The sequence below is a fragment of the Anolis carolinensis genome, chromosome 6 (genome assembly GCF_035594765.1).
Source record: "Anolis carolinensis isolate JA03-04 chromosome 6, rAnoCar3.1.pri, whole genome shotgun sequence".
Classification (NCBI taxonomy): Eukaryota; Metazoa; Chordata; class Lepidosauria; order Squamata; family Dactyloidae; genus Anolis; species Anolis carolinensis.
In genome coordinates, this window is record NC_085846.1 from 46,894,765 (window position 1) to 46,918,987 (window position 24,223).

The 24,223-nt window shown below is 37.0% G+C and overlaps 1 protein-coding gene across 4 annotated transcripts in view; it reads right to left on the reverse strand.

Moving 5' to 3' along the window:
* Nucleotides 1-24,223, reverse strand: part of mocos (molybdenum cofactor sulfurase) — a 90,766-nt gene that overhangs the window by 13,200 nt on the left and 53,343 nt on the right. For all 4 annotated transcript variants that reach the window (XM_062956971.1, XM_062956973.1, XM_062956972.1 and 1 more), the window contains 6 exons: nucleotides 19,188-19,387; nucleotides 16,813-16,929; nucleotides 15,516-15,944; nucleotides 10,455-10,617; nucleotides 5,124-5,205; nucleotides 1,919-2,043 (listed from right to left, as the gene is read on the reverse strand). In XM_062956971.1, coding sequence (XP_062813041.1) covers nucleotides 1,919-2,043; nucleotides 5,124-5,205; nucleotides 10,455-10,617; nucleotides 15,516-15,944; nucleotides 16,813-16,929; nucleotides 19,188-19,387 — 1,116 coding nt within the window. The remainder of the gene's footprint in view (nucleotides 1-1,918; nucleotides 2,044-5,123; nucleotides 5,206-10,454; nucleotides 10,618-15,515; nucleotides 15,945-16,812; nucleotides 16,930-19,187; nucleotides 19,388-24,223) is intronic.

Sequence of the window (24,223 nt, forward strand, 5' to 3'; positions counted from 1 at the left end):
TCTACCATATTTCCAATGTCTCCCAGGGATCAGATATGTATATTGTAGGCCAATGATATTGTGCAACTGGGACTTGTATAAATGTTCCATGCGTGCCCTTTCATGCTTACACATGTGTTTTATATGTGTACATTTTCATCTATTTCATCTTCATATAAGAAGACAAATAATTACAATTTTCTCTCTGCTGCAGGAAAAAAAGATAAAATTTTTTCCACTGTATTCTCTCTTTATTGAACTGCTTCACAGGAATTATCAATGGTAAAAAACCTATTTTCCATGCAGAAAACACATTATTTGCACAATAAACTGTATTTTACATACTGGAAATACATTTTCTGCACAGAAGCCAGGAGGAGAACATTACACAAAAGAATCACAGAGTAATTCATTTGCAACACTTTGGAACATTCAAATATTGCACCAAATTGTCACTGGTCTACATTTATTCATGCCAAGATTTCCTGACAGTCGAAAAACCAGTTTTTCAAAGTGGAGATGAATGATTATGGAAATTATTTACAACCTTAGTGCTGTTCTATTTACATATAACAACCAGAATCCTCTTGGTGACATATGCTGATGAAACTGAGAGGTATGAGATCTTAAGTACTTTTATTTAAGTATTGTTAAAGGAAATATTCAGTATGATATATTGGTCTGAGTGTTGGACTAGGACTTTGGGAGACAGGGCTCAAATCCCTGCTCAGTAATGGAGGCCCACCAGGATGGCCTTGGGCACGTGATGCCCTCTCAAATTTAGAGCAAAGCAATGGCAAACCTCCCCTGAAGAAATCTTGCCAAAGAAAACCCTGTGATAACTTCATAATAATCAGTTGACTGGAAGGCATGTAACAACAACCAACACATATATGAAGTGGATCTAGAAATGATGATGATGATGTGTGTGTGTGTAGAATACATACATGGCTTGCTTTGGCCATTGAGGCCAGGCTATAGGATATAGCAGCACAGGCTTATTTTTTTAAGAATTCTGTAGGTTCCTCTGCCTAAAAACACAACAATGGGAATTCGTGATCTCTCTCCTTCCTTCTTCTAGGAGAAGTGACATTGAAATGAATTATAGACATAATTAATTGTAGACAAACTACAATAGACAGTACAAAATCTTCATGTGCAAATTTTTACCCCAATGAGAATCACAATCAGAAAGTGCTGGAAAAGATTTCAGAAGGTGATGAATTCTCCTTTGTCTGAGGTCTTAAAATAGATATTGGATGGCTACCTCTCATAGAATCATAGAATCACAGAGATAGAAGAGACTACAGGGACCATCAAGTCCAACCCCCTTCCATGCAGGAAAAGCACAAAGTATCCTTTAACAGATGGCCATCCAGCCTCTGTTTAAATGCTTCCAAAGAAGGAGCTTCTCCACACTCCAAGGCAGAGAGTTCCACTGTTGAACAGCTTTTATAGTCAGGAAGTTCTTCTTAATCTTTTTGTGGAATCTCCTTTCCTGTAATTTGAACCCATTGCTCTGAGTCCTAGTCTCCTGGGCTGCATCAGCAATGCTTTAACTGTGGCAGATTCCTGCACTGGCATGGGGATGGAGTAAATAGCCTCTGTGGTCCCTTCCAACTTTGAGTCCCATGAATTTTTACATAATTACTAAATACACAAAATACTGATAACAGAAACATTGAGCGTAGAAGTGAGAGGATAAGAAATATCAGCAAACTACATATTTAGTACTGGGCCTCTGGCCAATGAGACATGTAGTAGCTGCAACAATTGAGCACTTGATAATCTAACTTACTGAGTATTTATTTTGTAATTTTAATGCTTCCCTTATCACTGCAGCCATTTTGTTTATGGGCTTTGAAACATATAAACCACGAAGTCTTCATATTTGCAGCACTAGACTATTTCTTCTCTAGCATCCATGCAAGATATATACCCTTTTCATCTTTCTTATTAGCATTCCTTTTGAAGTCTGAATTCTGCCTGATGAGGCGGCACTGCCGGCCAAGAAACTCAGAAAACCAGTCAGCTACTCTTCTTCCACAGTCATATGTCTGTACTCTGGAAGGGAATAAAAACACACAAAGGCACTCTATTTAATGGTTAAAAGTAATGTAAGCTTGGTGGCAATGTATAATTAGATATCTGTTATGCCTGCTAACCAGAAATTACACCAGCCATTATAACAATTTTAAACTACAATTTTAGTAATAATACATGCACCCGGACTGTTTTCTACCTTCTACTAGGTATTCCTGGCTTTCCTTTTGCACCCTTCCTGGTGTGTGTATGTTTATGTTCCACTGTGGATTGTTTCTCAGTGCTATGTTTGACTTATTTTCTAAAGAAAACAGCAAAAGAACAGTTGTGCAACAGACTCTTTAATCTATTATTTTGTTTACATGACCCAACAGGGTTTCTTGGTTCTTGGTTTCTTGGGTTTCTCTATTCCAAAACATTACTATATTAATTTTCTCAGAAGAACAATTATAAAAATTGATTCAATATCATGACTAATCATGCAAATAAATATATTAATAAACTTGGTGCCATTTTTAATTTTATTGATGCTAATTATTATTAATATTATTATTAATATTGATGCTAATCAGCAGACTCCTCAATATCTGGCACTCATGCCAAATACCTTCACTGGTGATAAAGGTATACGGAGAAGAGTGTGAATTCAAGGTATTCAAGACTCTTTGACAATCTGTCCCAGTTTGAATGCAAACATAATGCTGTTACTTGAGAACAGAATCAAATGTTTTTGATCACTTCCTTGTGGTTGAACCAACAGAAGAGGGGGAAGATATAGAATCACAGAATTATAGAGTTGGAAGAGACCTCATGGGCCACCCAGTCCAACCCCCAGCCAAGAAGCAGGAAAATTGCATTCAAAGCATCCCTGACAGATGGCCATCCAGCCTACGCTTAAAAACATCCAAAGAAGGAGCTTCCACCACATTTCGTGGCAGAGAGTTCCACTGCCAAACAACTCTCACAGTTAGGAAGTTCTTCCTAATGTTCTGCTAGAATCTCTTTTCCTGTAGTTTGAAGCCATTGTTCCACATCCTAGTCTACAGAGCAGCAGAAAACAAGCTTGCTCCCTTCTCCCTATGACTTCCCCTCACATACTGATACATAGCTATCATGTCTCAGCCTTCTCTTCTGCAGGCTAAATATGCCCAGCTCATAAGTCGCTTCTCATAGGGTTTGTTCTCCAGACCCTTGAGCATTTTAGTTGCCTTCCTCTGGACACATTCCAGCTTGTTGACTTCTCCCTTCAATTGTGGTGCCGAGAACCGGACACAGGACAGAACCCTGCAGCACTCCACTTGTCACTTCTTTCCAGGATGAAGAGGAAGCATTGATGAGCACCCTTTGGGTTCGTTAGCTTAACCAATTACAGATTCACCTAACCATAGTTTTGCCTAGCCCACATTTGACTAGATTGTTTACCAGAATGTCATGGGGGACCTTGTTAAAAGCCTTACTGAAATCCATCCACGGCGTTCCCTCTATCTACCCAGCTTGTAACTTATCGAAAAAAGAGATCAGATTAGTCTGGCAGGACTTATTTTTGACAAGTCCATGTTGACTATTAGTGATGACAGCATTATTTTCTAAGTGTTTGCAGACTACCTCCTCAATTATCTTTTCCAGAATCTTGCCTGGTATCGACGTAAGGCTGACTGAACGGTAATTGTTTGGCTTGTGCTTTTTCCCTTATTAAAAATAGGGACCACATTTGCCCTCTTTTCTGCTGGGACTTGTCCCATTCTCCAAGAACGCTTAAAGATGATTGCCAGAGGTTCTGAAATAATTTTTCGCTAGTTCCTCTATACTCTTGGATGTAATTGATCTGGTCCTGGGGACTTGAATTCCTGAACAACTTGTTTTCCTATTTGGGGTTGGATTTCCCTTAATCCTTCGTCCACTCCATGTTGCTGAGGTTGAGGATGGCTTTCTTTTTGTGAGAAGACTGACGCAAAGAAGCATTAAGTAGGTCTGCCTTTTCCCTATCCCCTGTCAGCATCACCTCATCTTCTCTCAGAGGCCCTATTGCCTCCTTGTTCTTCCTTTTTCTACCAACATTAAGTAAAGAAGCCCTTTTTATTGTCCCTGGCAAGCCTGAACTCATTTTGTGCTTTAGCCTTGCAAACTTTTTCTCTACAGGAGTTGATTATTCATTTGAATTCTTCTTTGGTGATTTTTCCTGTTCCGTCCCCCAGAGGTTTGATTTGCATTGTCCCATAGTTGTAGGAAATAGCACCCTGATAGTTAATTATTAACAGAGGTTTGCAAACCAGCCTGCAAGCCTTTGCTGCTTTCGGCTGCAAAAGTATCCTTTTGTTCTTGGGACCGCCCCTTTTTCCTGGGGATGAAATCTCCATTTTGAGAAGCATTTTCTGTCTTTTCACTGAAGAGAAAAGAACTCAGATGTGCTTGTGTGGTCAAGCCAGGCCAGCTCAGACAAGCCATCGTAAGTACTAGCCTCTGCCTTTAAAACTGGTTCTGAGTTATATAGAGAAAGACCTGCTCTTTCTAAAAATAGTAACTCAGCACTGGGGCAGAAAGTATCCCAGGATTTTTCTGCCATTGGAAGAAGCTCTAACCACTTCGTCTCCAAACTAACCTTGAGTTTAGATAGGGAAATACCAGTTCTTTCTAATATAGCAACTCAGGGTTAGGGTAAAGAGCATCCCAGGATCTCATCACCTTTGGAGGAAGTTAACCCAGCAGCTAAAAGGAAAAAACCAAGGAACATTTGCATGATTTTATAAGTTGACTGTTTGTATTCGTAACCTCAACAACTTGTGCCAAGCCTGTTAAGAACTTTCAGAAAATAAAACTTTTGTTTGATGTTCAATTTGGAGTGGCCTTAGTTGCTGTGACTCCTGAGCTTCAAAATAAGGCCCCCACAGTCCACCTGACAAAGAAAGGAGCACATCTTAATGTCAACCAAAGGGTGCCTGGGTGTGAGGGCACATTTCCCCTTTTCCACTTCTTGAGACCATTCACATAGTAATACATCACAGTTCAGAGCTATAGCCAAATATTATTTTCCCTCACTAATACTCATAAGAAGTGTTTATAAAAATCACATCTGTGATTTCCTGATACCCTTTCCTTCTCACCTGTGTGAGCAGACTTTGCTTAGACAGATTTCATTTTGGCTTCCACTCTTTTCTTCTAAGGATACAGATATTGGATCCATCCCTATATGGAAAAGCACAGGGAAGCATTATTCATGCCCTCATTTATGAGGCATACTCATATAATCCAGGATAGGTGATTCAATCGTGGAAGCAAATCACTCTTCTAAGCTTTCATAATGTTAAGATTCTTCATTCAGCACCTGGGAATGCATGTGCTCTTTGATGGATTTGGACTGCAAGCAGATCAATTTACAGACATTCAGTATTGTTTATTCAGAAACCATGAAACACCTGTTACAACAATACTATTTGAACTTCCTACTATCTATATTTACTGCTATACATGCAACCCATGTCTGTGAGCAAGAATTTCTCGACTATAGCTTCCATAATATTCAGTAATACAATCAGCCCTCCATATTTGCTGGGGTAGGTGCACAGAACCCTGGTGAAAGTGAAAGGCTACAAATAACAAAACTGCTTTTTTTTTTTTTACCAGAGAGACACCTCTCTAAGAATTTCTAGGTTCTCCAACATGACTGTATGGTTGAATTCTGCTGGAGGTTGATCAAAGAATTGCACCAGGAGACCTAGCGATTCCTAGAGAGATGTTCTGTCTAGGTCCTCCAACATGACTGGTGAAAGATGACCATAAATTCACACTGGAAGACCTAGAGACACCTAGAGAGGACATTTTAATCAAAACAGCAAAAGTCAAGAACACAAATATGGAGGGACAACTGTGCCTTGAAAATCTCTGTATACAGAAGCTGAGTGCAGATACCTTGCTGATAAATTTGCAAGTTAGGAGTCGGTACTTCTTCTGAATAAATGTTGCCAAGAAAATTCTATAATGGATTCACCCTAGGGCTACTATGGGTCGGAAATGACACAAAAACAACAACGAACAACCTTCTCTCTTTCTTCATTGGAATTTGTAGTTACACATACTGGTCATGACCATAATTACTTTTGATCCTGAAAGAATTACTCTAATTTTATCATTCTTGCATTTTTCATACCTTAAGAACCCAGCAGATGAGAGGCAAAATATTTGCATTGGCTTTTAAGTTCTCTTCTAATTGCTACATAAGCCAATAAACTCTTCCTCTCTGATTTCTTAATATTTTACTAAGTTTTGACATCCAGAATAAAAATCTTTTCAGTCATTACAGAAGAAATGTCACAAATATCTGATCTTGGCCAGGGTTTTTCCTTTTTCTCTTGTTCTTTAAATTTGTACCATCTAGCCTGAGAAAAGATTCTGGAGAACTGGAAAACCCACATTTGTGGGATTTCAGTGTTTCTAATAAATGTATTACAGAACTTTGTATTCTCCTCCTACATATGGACCAAACTGCTACTTATGGTTTATTTTGGTTTTTCTGTTTTTCCACAAACTTCTTGTTAGAACATGTAAAAATCCATTGGTGAGTGTGTTAACTGAAAATGCAAAGCATGAAACTTTGGTTGGGTTACACCCAGGGAGCTAATTGAGCCTGGGAGTTTTTGGCAACAATTACATATAGTTTTATGTGCAGGAGCTTACCAAGAGAGGTTTGCTTCTGGGCTTCTTGAGGAAGGCCTTTTACATGGACACCTAAGGACTATTTGAATCTCTCTGAACTAATATTATGTGAGTCAATGCAATTGTTCTTATGACTGTATATAAGTTGCTCTGCATTTTGAAGAGTAAACTTCTTGTTCTTTACTGAACATCTGTGTGGCAAATCTTTTATCTGGCAAGACTGTGTGGATGGGTCAAACGTGAATTATGTGTGATTTTTCATTCCACCACACTTCTTTCTCTCTTATTATTTCTTCCCTCCTTACTCCCTTTCTTAGGTCTTTACCTTTCTCCTGCTTAAGTTCAAATCACCAGTGTGAAATTATCCCTCTCTTTCATTCTCACCTGTCCTGTTAGTTTATACAAACTGCCTCTAAGTCACTGTTTACAAGAGAACCAGATGTAGCATCATGGGAATGTAACATAAAACCATTAATGATTACAAGAAAGGAGGGAAGAGTTCACTCAAGAGGAAGTTTGCTAGAAGAGTTACATACTTCTGTGGCAAAGTGTTGATTAACTGAATTCCAGTTGAGACTAAATCTAATTGCTAGTTTCAGGTGGAACTTAGTTAATAAACACTTAAGTAAATTCCATTAATTCAATGGACCTGATATAGTTGGGAGGAATGACTAGGTGAGGGCAATGATTTTTAGGGAGTAGCAATTAGAACTACATCAGGTTAAAATAATATAGCTAATGTAGAGAATTACATTTTGAGGCCTGCAGGTGGCTCCAAATGATATTTTTTAAAGGATTTAGCAATGGTTTGTGTAGCTTTGGTTCCCACAGCACATTTGCCAGTATGCAATTTCAGCTTTTAGTAAAGTTATACCCTGCATATATTGATACTGGCACACATTTACTGCAGCCATCATAGCTACTGCCTATAAAAAAACAACTTTATAACACCTCTGTAATTTGAAATAAAAGGAAAATATGGGCTTTTTAAAACAGACTGCAAAGAGGGAAACCTATTGTAATAAACACATGCCGTATTCAAATGAGAAAATACAAATGCCTGGCATTAAAATATGTGTATCATTTAGGAAAATATCAGGCATGATCATTAGACTGGAATACACATATAGCTCCTCCCCCTTCAGATTTATAAAATAAAAACAATCAGCAATACTTGTTCTGGCAATATTTTCCTACCTTAAAATAAAATGAACTGAGGAAATGTAGAAACTGAAATCATTTAGAGAATAAAATAAAAATATGTTATTGGACATGGATAATTGAAAATAATCTTCCATAGCAAAACAAATTATTTTTGCCATCTGGGTACTTAGGTTTATCAAATAATTTCACATGAACATTACAGTCATTAAGAAACAAATCAGCATAGCTGGACAAATTCTCCAAATATTTCCATTAATGGTATGTTTTGTCCTTACAGTTTAGCATAGAAATTTTGCTAAATTTTATCACAGTTCCCATCTGTATTAAATATCCTCCAAAGCAGTAGAGAAACTGGAAGATGAAATCATGTGTGGGAAATTACGTTATGTACTTGAGTAATGGATTTTCTTTGGGATTTATTCCAAATCTTAAAGAAGCTCCCTAAGATGCCGAACCTGATCCTTCAAACAGGTTTATCACTTTGTTTGAGGCTGGATCTACATTGCCATATAATCCAGTTTCTGATCCCCTATTATCTGCTTTGAAACTTGATTATAAGACAGTGTAGACTCATATAATCCAGTTCAAAGCAGATAATCTTGGATCAGATACTGGGTTATATGGCAGTATAGATCCAGCCTGAATGTTTAACATTCAGTTTAAAAGCTGGAACACATGCACTGCCTCACTGACATGAGAGTCACCAGGCAAAATGTTTTAAGAGTAACTCCTGCTGTTTTTCAGAATCATTGGCCTGTTACCACATACACACAAAATACACTCTCTTTTAATCCACCTTTTTACATTAACACCTCTCATCATCTGTTCATCTGAAGAACTGGAAAGCAGCTTTCTAGACACTGAACACCAATGCTTCTCATTTTAATGTATTAAGATTTGGAATTGGAGGAATCTTGGACCCATCTGTAACATTTCTACTTTGATAAGCTATCTTCTTTTTGAAATAAGCACAAAAAGTTCCAATAATATTGAAAGCAATAAAGCAATAAATTAGAAGCAATAAAGTTTGTAATGGACAAAAGGGTTGGCAACTTTTTATTGACTAGTGTTTGCTAATCTCAAAGGAATAAAAAGAATGTTAAAAGTCCATTCCAAAGTTCTTGTTCAAGTCTTTGAGAAAGGAGATAGGGAATCTAGAAGACAATTTATGTTTTGAACAATCAAAGGAGTACAAAGATGATGGGATGAATGATGATGATAATGATGAGATGAATCAAAAACTGCAAGATGTGGATGTGTTTGAACAGAAAAATATAGTGTCAGGGGAGGGAAAGGGAATGAAGACTGTCATACAAGATGGGACATGACATTAGATGAAAAGCTTAATAAGCAGGTAGATGAAGATCAGCCTAATACAACTGAGAATGTTGAAGATATGAAGATCATGTTCAAAAATATTGAAGCTGTGATGAAAATATCTGCCGTGGGACAAAGAAAATATTGAAAACATGTTTAAAAAGTGGGGATTAAAATGGGAAAATGGTGTGGGAAAGCATATTTAAAATATGTACTATTAAATGTGAGGTCTCCACTTCAATCTGCATTTTATTAAATTGTAGGGAGAATGAAGTAGGGTTAATTTCATTTGAGACTTGAGAGAGTGATTATTAAAATACTTTACTGATATTCTACTGTTAGAATTAAAAGGAGAAAAGACTTTTTGATTTAATTGACATTATATAGACATATAAGACTGAATTCTTATATTATGTCTGTATAATGGGAAAAAGTGATTTTAGCAATAGAAAAGGAGTTAATGTAATGGTGTCAGAATAATAGTTAACGGGTGTGTTAAATTGTTAATTCTAATTCTTAAACAAATTTTAGGATTATAAGAGTTTGGAAGAATGCAAGATTGTTTCTTTTTTGAATAGAAGTAATTATTATTATTAATACTAATGGCTAGATATTGGAGTTAACCTTTTACTAACCTTCTGTAGGAGAACTATTTAGTATAGCAAGCTACCATTTATATGTCTATTTACATCATTGATATACTATTGAAAAAAGTGTATTTTTTTGTTTTATCTTTAAAAAGATGGAGAAGGCTTAATTAGAATTTAGTGATGGTAGTTATGGAAAAACTTGCAAGTGATTTTTACTTATTTCTATACTTTGCCTTTTTCTCACATTTTTCCTGATTTTCACTCTCTTCATTCTTTATGTAATGGGTATAGTGATGTCTTTGTATATTTTTATTCTATTTTATACAATTCTAAGAAAATATTTTAAAAGATCTTACTAGTGTCAAACTCCTAACCTGGCTGAAAATTACCAACCACAAAAATATGAAAGAGATCCTAGAGAAAGGTCCCTAATAAAGGATCCCTTGGGACTCTGTGCATAACAAATATTGGATGTCAAACTTGCCTTGAAGCTCACTGAGCTAGTAGTTGTAACTGAGTCCATTAAAAAAGGCTTAGTAATAACCCCATTCTCTCAAAACCTTTGTATTGAAAAAGGAATATGGAGGAGTTATCTTCTATTCCAATAGCTGAAATTCTAAGAAGCATTTCAGAAATATTTGTGATTTATGATATTGTACATTTTACAGCAGTCGTCCCACAGTGAAGGGATGAAGAATCACATTTACTGACCTTCCGCCTTGATGATCATCACATTTTGTTCCAGATTAATTATTGGTTGTACAAGACACAATCTTGGCTCTTGTTTTTGAGTAATACAAACACCATTCTGATTTGCAACCATCCAGTTACGGTCATACAACAAGCCTTGATTGCCAACAGGCCACGCTGTAACCTGAAGCGGGAAAATATGACACTTAGCCAACAAAACACAAGGGCGTTTCATCCTTGTTTTCAAACTAATAATTTTATGTTATTCATATGGTACAACACTAAAGCTAGGAAGCTCTAATCACAAAAGTAATGGTCCCATTACAACCCAGGGTTACTATTTTACAGTGAGGATAATAGATAATTCTGATAAAAGATGTTTAGTTCAAATGTTTAGTTAAAAGTGTTTTGCCCATTTTTAAAATGCAAAGCAGCTACTGGTCACTTCAAACTGACTAGAATGTATTAAGATTTGAACTAGAAAGTATTAAGAACTTATGAGAATAATAGCATAGGCAGGGTTAACCCTTAATTTTAGAGTAATGACTACTGTATTTCATTGCATAATAGTTGCACCTCCCTTTTTAAAGGCAAAAAAGGGGGAATTGCAACTATTATGCGTTTAAAAACAGTACTATTTTCCCTTCTTTCTGATGATCCTTGTTTCACCTTAATGTTTTGGTAAGAACAGTAAAGAGCTACAGTAGAGTCTCACTTATCCAACATAAATGAGCCAGCAGAACATTGGATAAGCGAAAATGTTGGATAATAAGGAGGGATTAAAGAAAAGCCTATTAAATGTCAAATTACTTTATGATTTTACAAATTAAGCACCAAAACACCATGGTTTCCAACAAATTGACAAAAAAAGCAGTTTAATATACGGTAATGTTATGTAGTAATTACTGTATTTACAAATGTAGCACCAAAACATCACAGTGTATTGAAAACATTGATTACAAAAACACTGACTACTAAAAGGCAGGCTGCATTGGATAATCCAGAACATTGGATAAGCGGAGGTTGGATAAGCGAGAGACTACTGTAATTGTAATGTACAGTTTATCCTTGCAGAAGAGAGAGACAGAAAACTTTCTAATAACTATGGTCTAAAAGTTGAATACGGAGGCAGATATAATGCCAGATACTGTATTTCGGAATCCCTTAACTTGTAAGAAAACAGACATCAATCTTACATAACCATTCTTCATACATATTTCAGATGCACAGACTAGTCCTTTTCTCAATGTATGTTCATTCCCTTACAATAACTGTTTCTTTCAAAAATAACACTTTTACATTTTAGATGTATTTTTTCTAGAAAAACTTTCAGAAAGCAACATACAATGTAACATCACTCAATGTAATATTGATGATAAATCTTTTGGGGAGGTGCTTTACAATGTGGAATATTATTGATTTTTTAAAAATAAAGGGCAAAGTTTTCTTCCTCTTCCTTGAAATTTGAACACAATCTCTTCTCCTTCCTAGAAGTGATTTATCTAAGATCACAACAGCTTATATTGGGAAGTATTACCTCTTCAGTGCCTGATGACTACACTATTGCATTTAGCAGGTTCCCTTTTTCCTCTTTCCTTCTTTTTATCTCCAGGAAATGATACACAATTTTAATGGAATTTATGTACTATATATCATATAATATTTTATGAGTTTTTTAAAAACATGCTGCCGGTAGTTTATGTTTATAAATTAGATTTGGGATATAAATTTTTCAAATAAAAGGACAAAGATGAGGCCCAATTTAAGCCATACTCAGAAAAAAGAACTCCACTTACTTAATGGTTAATCTAAGTGCCATTGATTTCAACAGGTTTAAAGTATGACTAGACTAGGATTAACCCAATGGCTGTCTTAAACACAAACACATTTGTCATAGAAAGTTTTGTAAATCCATGAAAGTTTATATCAAAATAATGTTTGTAAGTTCTCTTCTTTCTAGTTTATGCTACAAAAAATTGCAGTGGTTACCACTCTGAATACTAAAATAAAATGAAGGAATGTGCACAGTCCCACGAGAAGTGCCCTTACATCATGTGATGGGCTCTGTGGGACTCCTGCGGGGCTCCGTTTCCACAGTGCATAGAAATGAAGCCCTACACCCATCTGATGATGTCACAAGTATATAAAACTGAGGTTCCTTGATAAAAAATAGTCTTGGTATAATTTGGAAATGATTAAGAATGTTCGCAGATTGTTAAAAGCATGTGTTTGGAAGCAGCTAGTTTTCTCTGTCTCTCTTCTGGCTCACTGCCATCATGTAAGCCTCTGATGAAGATGAACATGCTCAACTATTCTTGTATTACCCTGATAATATAGTTGAGCGAAACATCAATATTTATTTATTGGGTATAATCTAATGTCTAAATACATCTCAAAAAGAGTGTATGCACATATATAAATATATGATTTTTGCCCTTTGATTCACCCAAGTGTGCCTACTTTTCCCATGCCAAGATTTTCTTTAGTCTTTTGAAAGGTGTGAGAAAAGCTTTTTGATTCTAAGGCAGCTCCTGCCTGCTAGAAGCCCTATGTTTCATGCTCTACCTATAGGTTTCCCTAACCTTTGGGGCCTTTTGGGTACATGTTGCATTCTGTGAAGTGTGGGATCATGGCAAGTCACAAACTGCCTAATGTGTGGATATCACAAGTCACAAAATGCCTGTCATAATACTGCTGGAAACAGATCTGTGATATTTATGGCACAATATATAGAGACCAAAGTGTTCTCTGATTTTCTGGTACCATTGAATTTCTGAAGGATTTAGTTCATGTACATTAACTTAATATAAATAATGGAGTCCGTTTGGGGGATTCAACCTTTTCATATTTTTAAAACAAAATTTTGCACATTTTGCCATAACAATTAATACTTGTAAAGTATATGATTTAGTTGTGGCTTTGCTATTGCATGGGATTTTGAATGAGCAATATGTCTCTTGACAAGGTTGTGAACTTAGAATCCAACTTACTTTATTTATACTCATGAAAAACATGTCACAGTCTTGCTCATCTTTCTCATTAATGTTACCTTCAAACCTTATTAAACAGAAAATATTTCAAAAGCAGACGACTTGTCAATGCTATTAACTTCAATTTTCAGTGAAGTGCAAGGACTGTGAACCATAGTAGTAAATTTTCTCAACAGAAACTTTAATAATATTAACAGTAATGAATACACCGCAAAACACTGCACAGGAAAATTAGTTTCTAGGTCAGTGTGCAGACCACTCAAGTATTTCAACATACCTCATTCAAAAAAAATACAGGCAAGGTAAGTTATTAACTTTTAAAAAGAAAACCAATTAAAAATTTCAAAGCATGAACTTTCAAAAATGCCACAACAAATGTCATATTTTGTTGCAAATGTATTTTTAATTATAACATTTCTTTGTAATGCAAATGTGCTTCCTCCCAATTATAGTATGTTCAAGATTTGCTTCTACTGTTTAAAATCAATCACTGAGTGCAGCCCACATTATGCAAAAGGGTACAAGCATGCTAATTAGTGATTTAGTATTTAGAGCAGATTTAGATTAAATTATTCAAGTACGGGTTTTAGTGTGTGCTTGATTTCCTTCTGGACCCCAGCATAAAATCATGTGTTTTCTTTTTTTCCTGTTCCTATAGTTAGAGCATAAGCTTGAAGTAAGGTTACATTGATGCGTTTCCCCTGGAGTCTTACTGACATGATTTCACCAGACTTTGCATTAGTTTAACTGCTTTTGCTACATCTCTCCTCACTATAAATGTCACCCCATTTCTTTTTAGATTTTCATTTCCTGTGTAAAGCACAATATAATCATCTGACTCAAAATGTCCAATTTCTTTCTATTTTAGCCTGCTCCCACAATTATTATGTTCATATATTCTATTTTTTGGTTTACAATTTCTAGTTTTCATTCATGATTCACACATTCCATATTCCTATAGTATGTGCAGTAAAGCTTAGCTTCACACTTTCCTTTTTCCTCTGAACACATACACAGATTCCTTTCAACCCAACTGCAGCTGCATTATTCACCACAGTGCTACTTGAATTTGTCATCTACTATATCCCAGCAGTGCAATCTGACCTGGGAGTTTCATCATCTGGAACTCTCTCTTGATTCATTTTGAATTGTCACATCATAGGATTTTTATGGTAAAGTGTCTTTATTAAATTACTATGCAATATTAACAATACAATATTAACAAGTGTTAGCTATGGTGTCACTGCTGTTGTTTCTGACAGATCTTCTACCAGTATCATCCTCCACTACCTAGCCAGTTTTAATCATGAATTTTAAACTCATGTCCTGTGTTTTAATCTCTGTTCTGTGTATTTTAATATGGATTTTATGGAAATACATTTTAATATGTATCCTTTAAAGAAATACATATGATAAGTGTATTTATAGAATGTTTGCAATGTTTATTTGTTTTGGGTTGTTGTATGTCTTTCGGGCTGTGTGGCCATGTTCCAGAAGTATTCTCTCCTGATGTTTCGCCCACATCTATGGCAGGCATCCTCACCTCACAACCTCTGAGGATGCCTGCCATAGATGTGGGCGAAACATCAGGAGAGAATACTTCTGGAACATGGCCACACAGCCCAAAAGACATACAACAACCCTGTGATCCCGACCATGAAAGCCTTCGACAACACATTTATTTGTTTTAACTATGCTGTAACCTGCCTTGAGCAACGCAGAAAGGTGGGTAAGAAATAAAATTGTTGTTGTTGTTGCTGCTGCTGCTGCTGCCTAGTAGCTGTTTAGCACATTTAGTCTGGCTCCTCAGCAAATACCTATCTGATTTGGAAAACTCTACCAGCAGCACTTCCACCATAAACATAATCTCTTGCCTCACAATAACACACAATCCCAATGTCCTGGAGAGGTAGCATCATTGGTGGGAAATTAATTGTAGATCACAATAATAATAACTCTGCCACAAGGAAATAGAAAAAAAGCACTACAGCCTCTGAACTCCAAGCCACTTGGAAGTAGCCTACATGCAGTCCACGATATCATCAATAAAATGACAAAATTGTTGTTTTAAAGTGTCATGAAAATAATTTACCTCAAATGCAGAACATGATTTGATAGGATACAGATAAATATTGGTGATGACGACTGTCCTTCCATCACTTGGTAGTGTTTCAATTGAATTCCCTAAAACATCAGGCATGGTCCTTTCTGCATGTCCCTGAGTAGACTGTAGATTGGCACTAAGATGAGAATCCTTAATGGTCTTTTCATGAGGCAGCTTGTTAGTCCTTCTGTTATCATATGTGTGGTCATTCTCTTTGGGAGAGGCTACAATTTCTGAAATGACATCTCTTGAAGATGTAACTTTAACCATAGTGCAGCCAGAGAGTCTGGTGGTTATAATGAATTTTAGAAAAGCTTGTGCATCTTCAAATGTAGACATATAACCAAAAGAGATTCTCACAGAGCCAGTAGGACATCCATCAATGACATCAATGTCATCTCCACACACATGACCAGCCTGGTTGAATAAAAAATAAACATATATTTAAATTACTGTAAACTATGCAATGACATAGTTTACTATTTAATAGCAATACGATTATGTTTTGTTTAAAAATAACTGATAAAATGCCCCCAAATACAGTTCTGTCTACTGTGTGGAAGAGCAATCCCTTCACTTGTGTCAAAAAAGCAACTACTCTTCCCCCAACTTTAGATTTAATCCTAGAGGGTCACAACTACAACTCTTTATTTCTTTCCCAAACATTTGGATCCTTGATAACTGATTTTAGTACAATGTGAAAACATTTGTTTGCTACCATTAAAAGAGCTTTAATTAATAAGTGTGTGTTGTATTCGAGCCTGGATCTGAGCTGTCAGGTGAGCCTGGGGTTAGGCCTGTTCAGCCTGTAATCGTACCTGCATCTGACCTATCAGATGAATCTAGGATTCCCAATCAGCCAGAGGTAAATTATTCTATACAGCCAGAGTTAGATGAGGCTGCTGTTTCTGAGGATTCTGTGAGCAGGCATACAATGGTTTCAAGCAAGTGGCTTGAACCACATTCCTTGGGAGAGTCAAGGTCGAGTTATCCCTTGGCAGATGGGCATTCCAGTCTTGATAAGTTAAATCATGACTTTCCCACTGGTGATTTAAATGACCAATACAAATCAACTTGATTTAAATCAAGCTACACTGCATGCATAAAACTGCACAAAAGCTAGCAGACAGTATTACTTTTTGAATTAAAAAATATTGGTAACATGAAGATGGTAAAGCATATTCAAGTGATGCCATTATGAGATACATTAGGATATATTAGGAAACATGCAGTTGTACATTAAACATTGTAATTGAGGCAACTGGCAGATCCAATATATACTAACCTGCAGATTCTTTTTGATGTCATCAGAACTGATCCCCAAATGCTGCTGACATGCACCAGTATTACAAAAACAACCAGTGCGCATGTGGATGTTGTACAGTCCAGCCAACTTGTCTACCTTGTAGATTTAGAACAGCAAATAAAGAAAAATTCTCAGTAATACTCAGACTAGAAATAATAGTGCATTAACTATTTGCTCCCCTCACACAAAATAAGTATCATATGAAATTTAGACAAACCTCCACTAACTCATTGTCTGGATCCTGTTGGTCAGGCCAAACTAGAACAGATCCATCAAATCAACAACTGAATGGTGACTCAATAGATATACCATTTTCATTATTTTAATGGGTCTACTTAGCTGAGGTTATTCATGTCAACTGGTGTCAGATGTGGAACAATGGCTTCAAACTACAGGAAAGGAGATTCCACCTGAATATTAGGAAGAACTTCCTAACTGTGAGACCTGTTCAGCAGTGGAACTCTCTGCCCCGGACTGTCATGGAGGCTTTTAAACAGAGGCTGGATGGCCATCTGTCGGGGATGCTTTGAATGCGATTTCCTGCTTCTTGGCAGGGGGTTGGACTGGATGACCCACGAGATCTCTTCCAGCTCTATGATTCTAAGAGGCAACAATTCCAAACTAAACTGTTAGTTCAGCCCCGTGGATTTTAGAGTATTGATGCATTAACCATAATATTTTCTTTTGGAACTGCACACCCTCTCCTCCATAAATGCATATTTGGCAGCACATTTTAAAAGGTTTTGCTGCAAACAATTCTAAAATGCACTTTGGCAGCATGTGATAACGAAACACCACTCCAATATTTATTCAATTGTGGTTGTACAAAACACAACCCAATGCTTTAACCATGGGCACTAGGTGCTAGGCCATCCACTGAACAACAGTAAAAATGATCCAAACTAAAGAATTACTAGAATTTGAACATCAGCAAAATTGCCTTTCTCCTAATCTGGTTTGCATTTTGTAGTCCTAGTCCACTAATTTCTTTGAGTTGCCTGGAGTCTTAATGACTAGATCAATGTTAAAAAATCAATACTGAGCAATCACCACAGTAGTTTTAAGACAGCTTTTGGGAATATAGCCAAAAAATCCATTAGGCCAGCTATGAATATTTGTCTTAGCTGGAGTCATCACACTTAATGTAATGAATGAACATGCTCTTAAAAGCATTGGAATATCTAATTCATATTCTTTGACAATCATTGAGCAATATATTCTTTAGCAGAAATAAAGAAGTGGGAGGGTTAGTCGTGGCTGTTTTCAATATCACCTGAAAGACTCTAGTGATGTAACTCATAGAAGGACAAAAGGATAATTGTTCATAATAGTATCTGAAGAAAACAGACCACCCATGCTAAACACTATTCCCAGTGACCATGTTCAAATTCCAGGAGAATCTTCATTTGGCCATCTTCTGGGGCAGGACTATACTGCAAATGGGGCCGTCACTGAAAAAGTAGTTCCATCAAGAACCCCTCCCCCCCGGCCCCCATGATTTTCATATCATTCACTGATGGGTGTATATATATAGAAATAAGTCTGACAGCTTGGGGAGGCAAGAGAGAAGAATTCAATTTTCTTGGCACAGCCCTTCTCAACTCCATGTTACAGGAACTAGTGGCTGTATAACCAAGTAACAGCCCTTTTAAAAATTCAGACATTACCCTTAGAAGAGAATGGAATTAACAGGAAAGCCAGATCAGATGGTTTTCACTTTGCTTCAAGGTTTCAAGAAGCTTCTGGCACTTTGCTGATATGACAGCACTCAGTATGTGCCAAATATCTTAAGAAACATTGCTCTGTCTAGAATACTGACAAGAATTTGCCTTTACCTTTCCTGCCATGACTCAACCTTTCAGCTTTGGTTAGTTTAAGTTCATTCATGACAGGACATTTCTTTTATTTATTTATTTGCTTTCTTTTTAATTCTCTTTATTCCTACTGTTTCACCAATATTTCCTTAAGGAAGGCTGAGAAGGGCAAATATAGGTGCATTGAAAGTCCTATAGGGAACAAGATCAGAGAAGATTAGCTTACGCACCACAATCAATGATGCTCCACCACCTCACTTTTAGTTCTGGGGAGAAAAAAATAATTGTCTGTCCTTAGCCTAGTCACATTTCACTCTCACAGCCTCTTGCTGAATGACTGAAAAGACGATGGCTAAAAGGACAAAGACAATAATAGATGTTTCTCAGAAACCAATAGAAGTGGGATGTACAGCAGATGCTTTATTTCTCCATGCAGAATAAAAGATTCTTAACACTCCAGAGAGTGTGATTGTACATAGTTATTTTAGAAGAAGTCAAACAAACAGCAAAATGTACAAGAGGCAAATTGTTAAAATGTACCTGTGAATAACCAATTATCTCTCCATTTTCATCCAATACATTAAAATTAATGATTGGACCCTGGGTATCTGCGCTGCTGAAGTCCGTATCACTGTATATGTGCACAACAGGTGCCCCATTCGCATATTTCAAGGTAGAGAGGACGGTATAGGTGTAGTGAGCTAAAGCAAATGTATGCTGTTTTATGTTCTCCATTCCACCTAAAAGGAAAGAGGGAAACACAACTATCAGGATCTTGTTTTCATCATTTTCCACAAGAATTCATTATGATCTGTTCACGTTGTAATCTTTTTAAAATAGCATTTTTTTCAGAAAATGATACAGTAGCTATTTACCTAATGTGTTCTCTATATATCACTGAAAGCTACAGGTAATTTGTGTTAGCAGAATAAACATATATCTGAAAGAGTGTGAAATGGCATTCAAGGAGCAAGGACATTTGTCACTAAAATTTAAAGTAATCTTTATCAAGAGAACTCCATTTACTGATAGGAAAGAGGGACTAATCCTGACACAGTCTGACTACAACCTAAGAGAATGGAATAAGAGAATGAAACATTCCAAGGGGGAAATGGAAATAGAAGAGAGGCATGGTAAAACTATGACAGTCAATGTGTGTGTGTGCTGGATAGATAATCATATAAGGAAAGAAGAGCCCAGATCACCTTAAACATCCTTAATCCCTATCTACCAAGTTTCCCACCACCACCACCACCACCACCACAAGGGTCTGTTGCCTGTTAAGGGCATTGTTGAATTCCAACAGATTGATAGTGTCCATTGATGAAAATGGTGAATCTAGAACAGGGCTGGAAAGTCATCCAGATATTGTAGACTGCCAATTCTAGCAGTCCAAGCCAGCCTAGTGAAGAATTTTGGAATTTGCAGTTCAACGCCTAAAGGACCACAGAATTCTGACCCCTAATTTAGGAGCACCCTGGAGGAAAAAAACTGTTCTTTCAGAAGAAGTGCAATCCCATCTAAGACAAGATGAATACTGCTTCCCACTGTTGAATACCCACTTATCCACAGTTTCTCCATCTTGGAAAGATTCATTTTACTGATCATCATCTATTCACTATCCAAATTCATGAGTCAAATCAACATTTGCCTCATCTGATTTACAAAACAAAGAAAAACAGAGAATACCATTCACAATTCACAAATATTTGAATGACTGTTGGACTATCTTGTCTTTAAATAGTGTAAAAGCTGGCAATGAAGGCACCAATTCTGATGGCATTTTTGCAGTTTCTTTCTCTTTACAGTAATATCTTTTGATTTTAACACTAATATTGAATAGCTTCTCATCCCCCAGATTTGCAATGAATGATGATGTAATACTGTAGGGAAAAGATGTGATAAGTGACAGAGGAGCAAGTGGAGCACCATCTGGACCTCCTATGACCAAACGTTTCAAGGTCATAGTCATAGAGCATCTTGTCTCCTCTTCCTGCCAAATATGTTTCAGAGAAGGCTATGATGCCATAGCACATTAGAGAAAGAACTGAAAGAAACAGAACCATTAAATGAGAAGGCATAGAATACATGTGGAAGAAAACAGCACCTTGAAAAACCCCAAAGCAATACTTCAACATCTGATGTCCAGTCACCACTTCGGCCTGTGTTTATGATGTGCTCAATGGTGACGCCCTTGATTTTTTTTTCTCCAGCAAAGTACAATGAATGCTTTAAGTTTGTAGTTAAGCAGAAAACCACAAGCCCAAATGGGCTTGTAATCAAGCAGAAGAAGGCACCTCATTTTCTCATTCAGGGAAAAGGGCCACCCATGGGCACTGGGACCATTTGTGTCCTAAAACTGTTATTTTCAGTGACCAGTGATATTTTTAAAAGTATATTTAGAATCCCAAAACCACAATATTTCTGTATCCAAACCATACTAATTGAAACAAACTTTTTTTAAAAAAAGTAAACAAATCTAATCAGTCATGTTCCCTTCAGCAAGGAACGCTACACCTCTATAGCCTGTTAGGAAAGTGACTCAGTAGACTTTAACTAGATGATACAAGGTTCTATTCCTTTTTCTATATTAACATCATGATCTCGCAATATCTTCCTTTGCTACCTTAGCCCAAAAACAAATTAAAAACTGGACTGAATTGCATGATTTGTTCTAAGACCCTCTGAAGATCATTTTAATTAAAAGGTGGTGAATAAATCTTTAAAACATAGAAATAAAAATATGCAATATGTGCCTCTCTAGAACAATAATAATTTTTTCGTTGGTAGAAATATAGTAGATTTTTTAAATTATAGCACATATTATTTTCATTGCAAAATGCTGACCACTTTCAGTGTTAGCACCAAAACAATTCTCTTTGGAATTGGCCTCTACTTATTGTCTAGTGAAATGAGAAGCAGACAATGGAAAGGGAAGCATATCATTTTTGTTGTTTATTAAAGCTTGCCATTCTTCTCTAAAACATTCCAAATCCCAAAAGGGTCTTCATTCACTTCAGATGATTCCAGACCCACAAACACAACCCAAAGAATATTGCTTGTTTTTTCATTCACCTCTGTATCTATCACAATGCAATTTAGAAGCAGGTGTTCTAAGGGAGTAGTCATATATGCCAAAAACATTTACGTTGCAGAAGAGATGCAAGACTGCAATCTGGGAAACCAGCTTGAAAGCATTTGGGTAAGAATCAAGTGAACTGGGACTCAAGATCTCATTGTGGGTGTCTTCTACAGACCTCTGAGCCAGGATGAAGAACTCTATGAATCCTTCTGTCAGCAGTTGACCAAAAAACACAAAGAAGAGATATAGTAGTAATGGGTGATTTCAACTATCCTGATATCTGGAAAACAAATTCAGCCAAGAGTACAAAGTCCAACAAATTCCTCGCTTGTCTTGCAGACAATTTAATGGTCCTGAAGGTAGATTAGGCAACAAAGGGATCAGCTACTTTCGATCTCATCCTAACAAATGCGGAGGCCCTGATCAATGCAGTCGAAATGGTCGGATCCTTAGGGACAAGTGACAATGAGCTCCTGCAGTTTGCAAGACAAAGGAAGGCTGAAACTAAGACAAGTCAAACTCGCATCCTGAACTTTAGGACAGCTGACTTCCAAAAAATGAAGGAAATACCGAGCAGCATTCCATGGATGCCAATACTGAAAAGACAAGGGAGTTAAGGATGTATGGGAGATTTTAAAAAGTGAGATACTCAAGGCGCAAATGCAAACAGTGCCAACAAAGAATAAAAATAAGCCAAGTGCAAACAAGCCAGAATGGATGTCCAAAAAACTTCTAACTGGGCTAAGACTCAAAAGAGATATGCACAAAAAGTGGAAAAGGGGAGAAATCACCAAAGAAGAATTCAAACAAATAATCAACTCCTATAGGGAAAAGGTTCTCAAGGCTAAAGTGGAAAATGAGCTCAGGCTTGCAAGAGACATTAAAAACAATAAAAAGGGCTTCTTTGCTTATGTTGGTAGGAAAAGGAAGAACAAGGAGGTGATAGGGCCTCTGAGAGGAGAAGATGGGATGATGCTGACAAGGGATAGGGAAAAAGCAGAACTACTTAATGCCTTCTTTGCTTCAGTCTTCTCACAAAAAGAAAGCCATCCTCAATCTCAGCACAACATGGAGTGGACGAAGGATTAGGGGAAATCCAACCCCAAATAGGAAAACAAGTTGTCCAGGAATTCAGGTCCCCAGGACCAGATCAACTACATCCAAGAGTATAGAGGAACTAGCAGAAGTTATTTCAGAACCACTGGCAATCATCTTTGAGCGTTCTTGGACAATGGGACAAGTCCCAGCAGAAAAGAGGAAGGCAAATGTGGTTCCTATCTTCAAGAAGGGAAAAAAGGACCTTACATCCTTACGTCGATACCAGGCAAGATTCTGGAAAAGATAATTAAAGAAGTGGTCTGCAAACACTTAGATACAAATGCGGTCATTGCTAATAGTCAATACAGATTTATCAAAAACAAATCATGCCAGACTAATCTGATCTCTTTTTACTATAAGAGTTGCAAGTTGGGTAGATGTGGGGAATGCCGTGGATGTAGCCTATCAGGATTTCAGTAAGGCCTTCAACAAGGTCCCCCATGACCTTCTGGCAAATAAGCTAGTCAAATGTGGTCTAGGCAAAACTACGGTTAGGTGGATCTGTAATTGGTTAAGCAAACAAACCCAAAGGGTGCTCACCAATGCGCCTTCTTCATCCTGGAAAGAAGTGACGAGTGGAGTGCCTCAGGGTTCCTTCCTGGGCCTGGTTCTGTTCAACGTTGTTATTAATGACTTAGATGAAGGGTTTGAAGTCATGATCATTAAGTTTGCAGACAACATCAAATTGGGAGGGATAGCCAATACACCGGGATACAGGAGCAGAATTCAAAATGATTTCAACAGATTAGAGAGATGGGCTGAAACTAACAAAATGAAGTTCAACAGAGACAAATGCAAGATACTCCACTTAGGTAGAAAAAATGAAATGCAAAGATACAGAATGGGGAATGCCTGGCTCGACAGCAGTATGTGTGAAAAGGATCTTGGATGGCCCATGAGGTCTCTTTCAACTATATAATTCTATGATTCTATGTGTTGTGACAGTTAGGAGATAATACTTTCCTGTAATTTTTGAAAACACTATAGCCTTTTTCTTGGATGTCTACTGTATTAATCATAGAATGCCCCCCCCCCCATCTCCCATGTCTGAAATGAAGCATTCAAACATATTTCAAGAGCTCACATTTGCCATGAATTTCCTTTTCGTTTGGCATGATATATCACAGATATAAATAGAACAACTCTTGGCAAAGGCCAAGATTTTCTGTGGGTTGTGTGAGTGTAAATGCCTTCACATCATCTGTCAATTTATGATGACCCCGTGAATTTCATAGGGCTTTCTCAGACAAGGAATATTCAGAGCTGGCTTTGCCAGTTCCTTCCTCTGAAATACAGCCTACAGCACCTGGTGTTCACTGGGGTCTCTCTTGTCCAAGTATTAATCAGAGCAGACCCTGTTTAGCTTCCAAAATCAGAAAGGTAACCCAAGTATTCA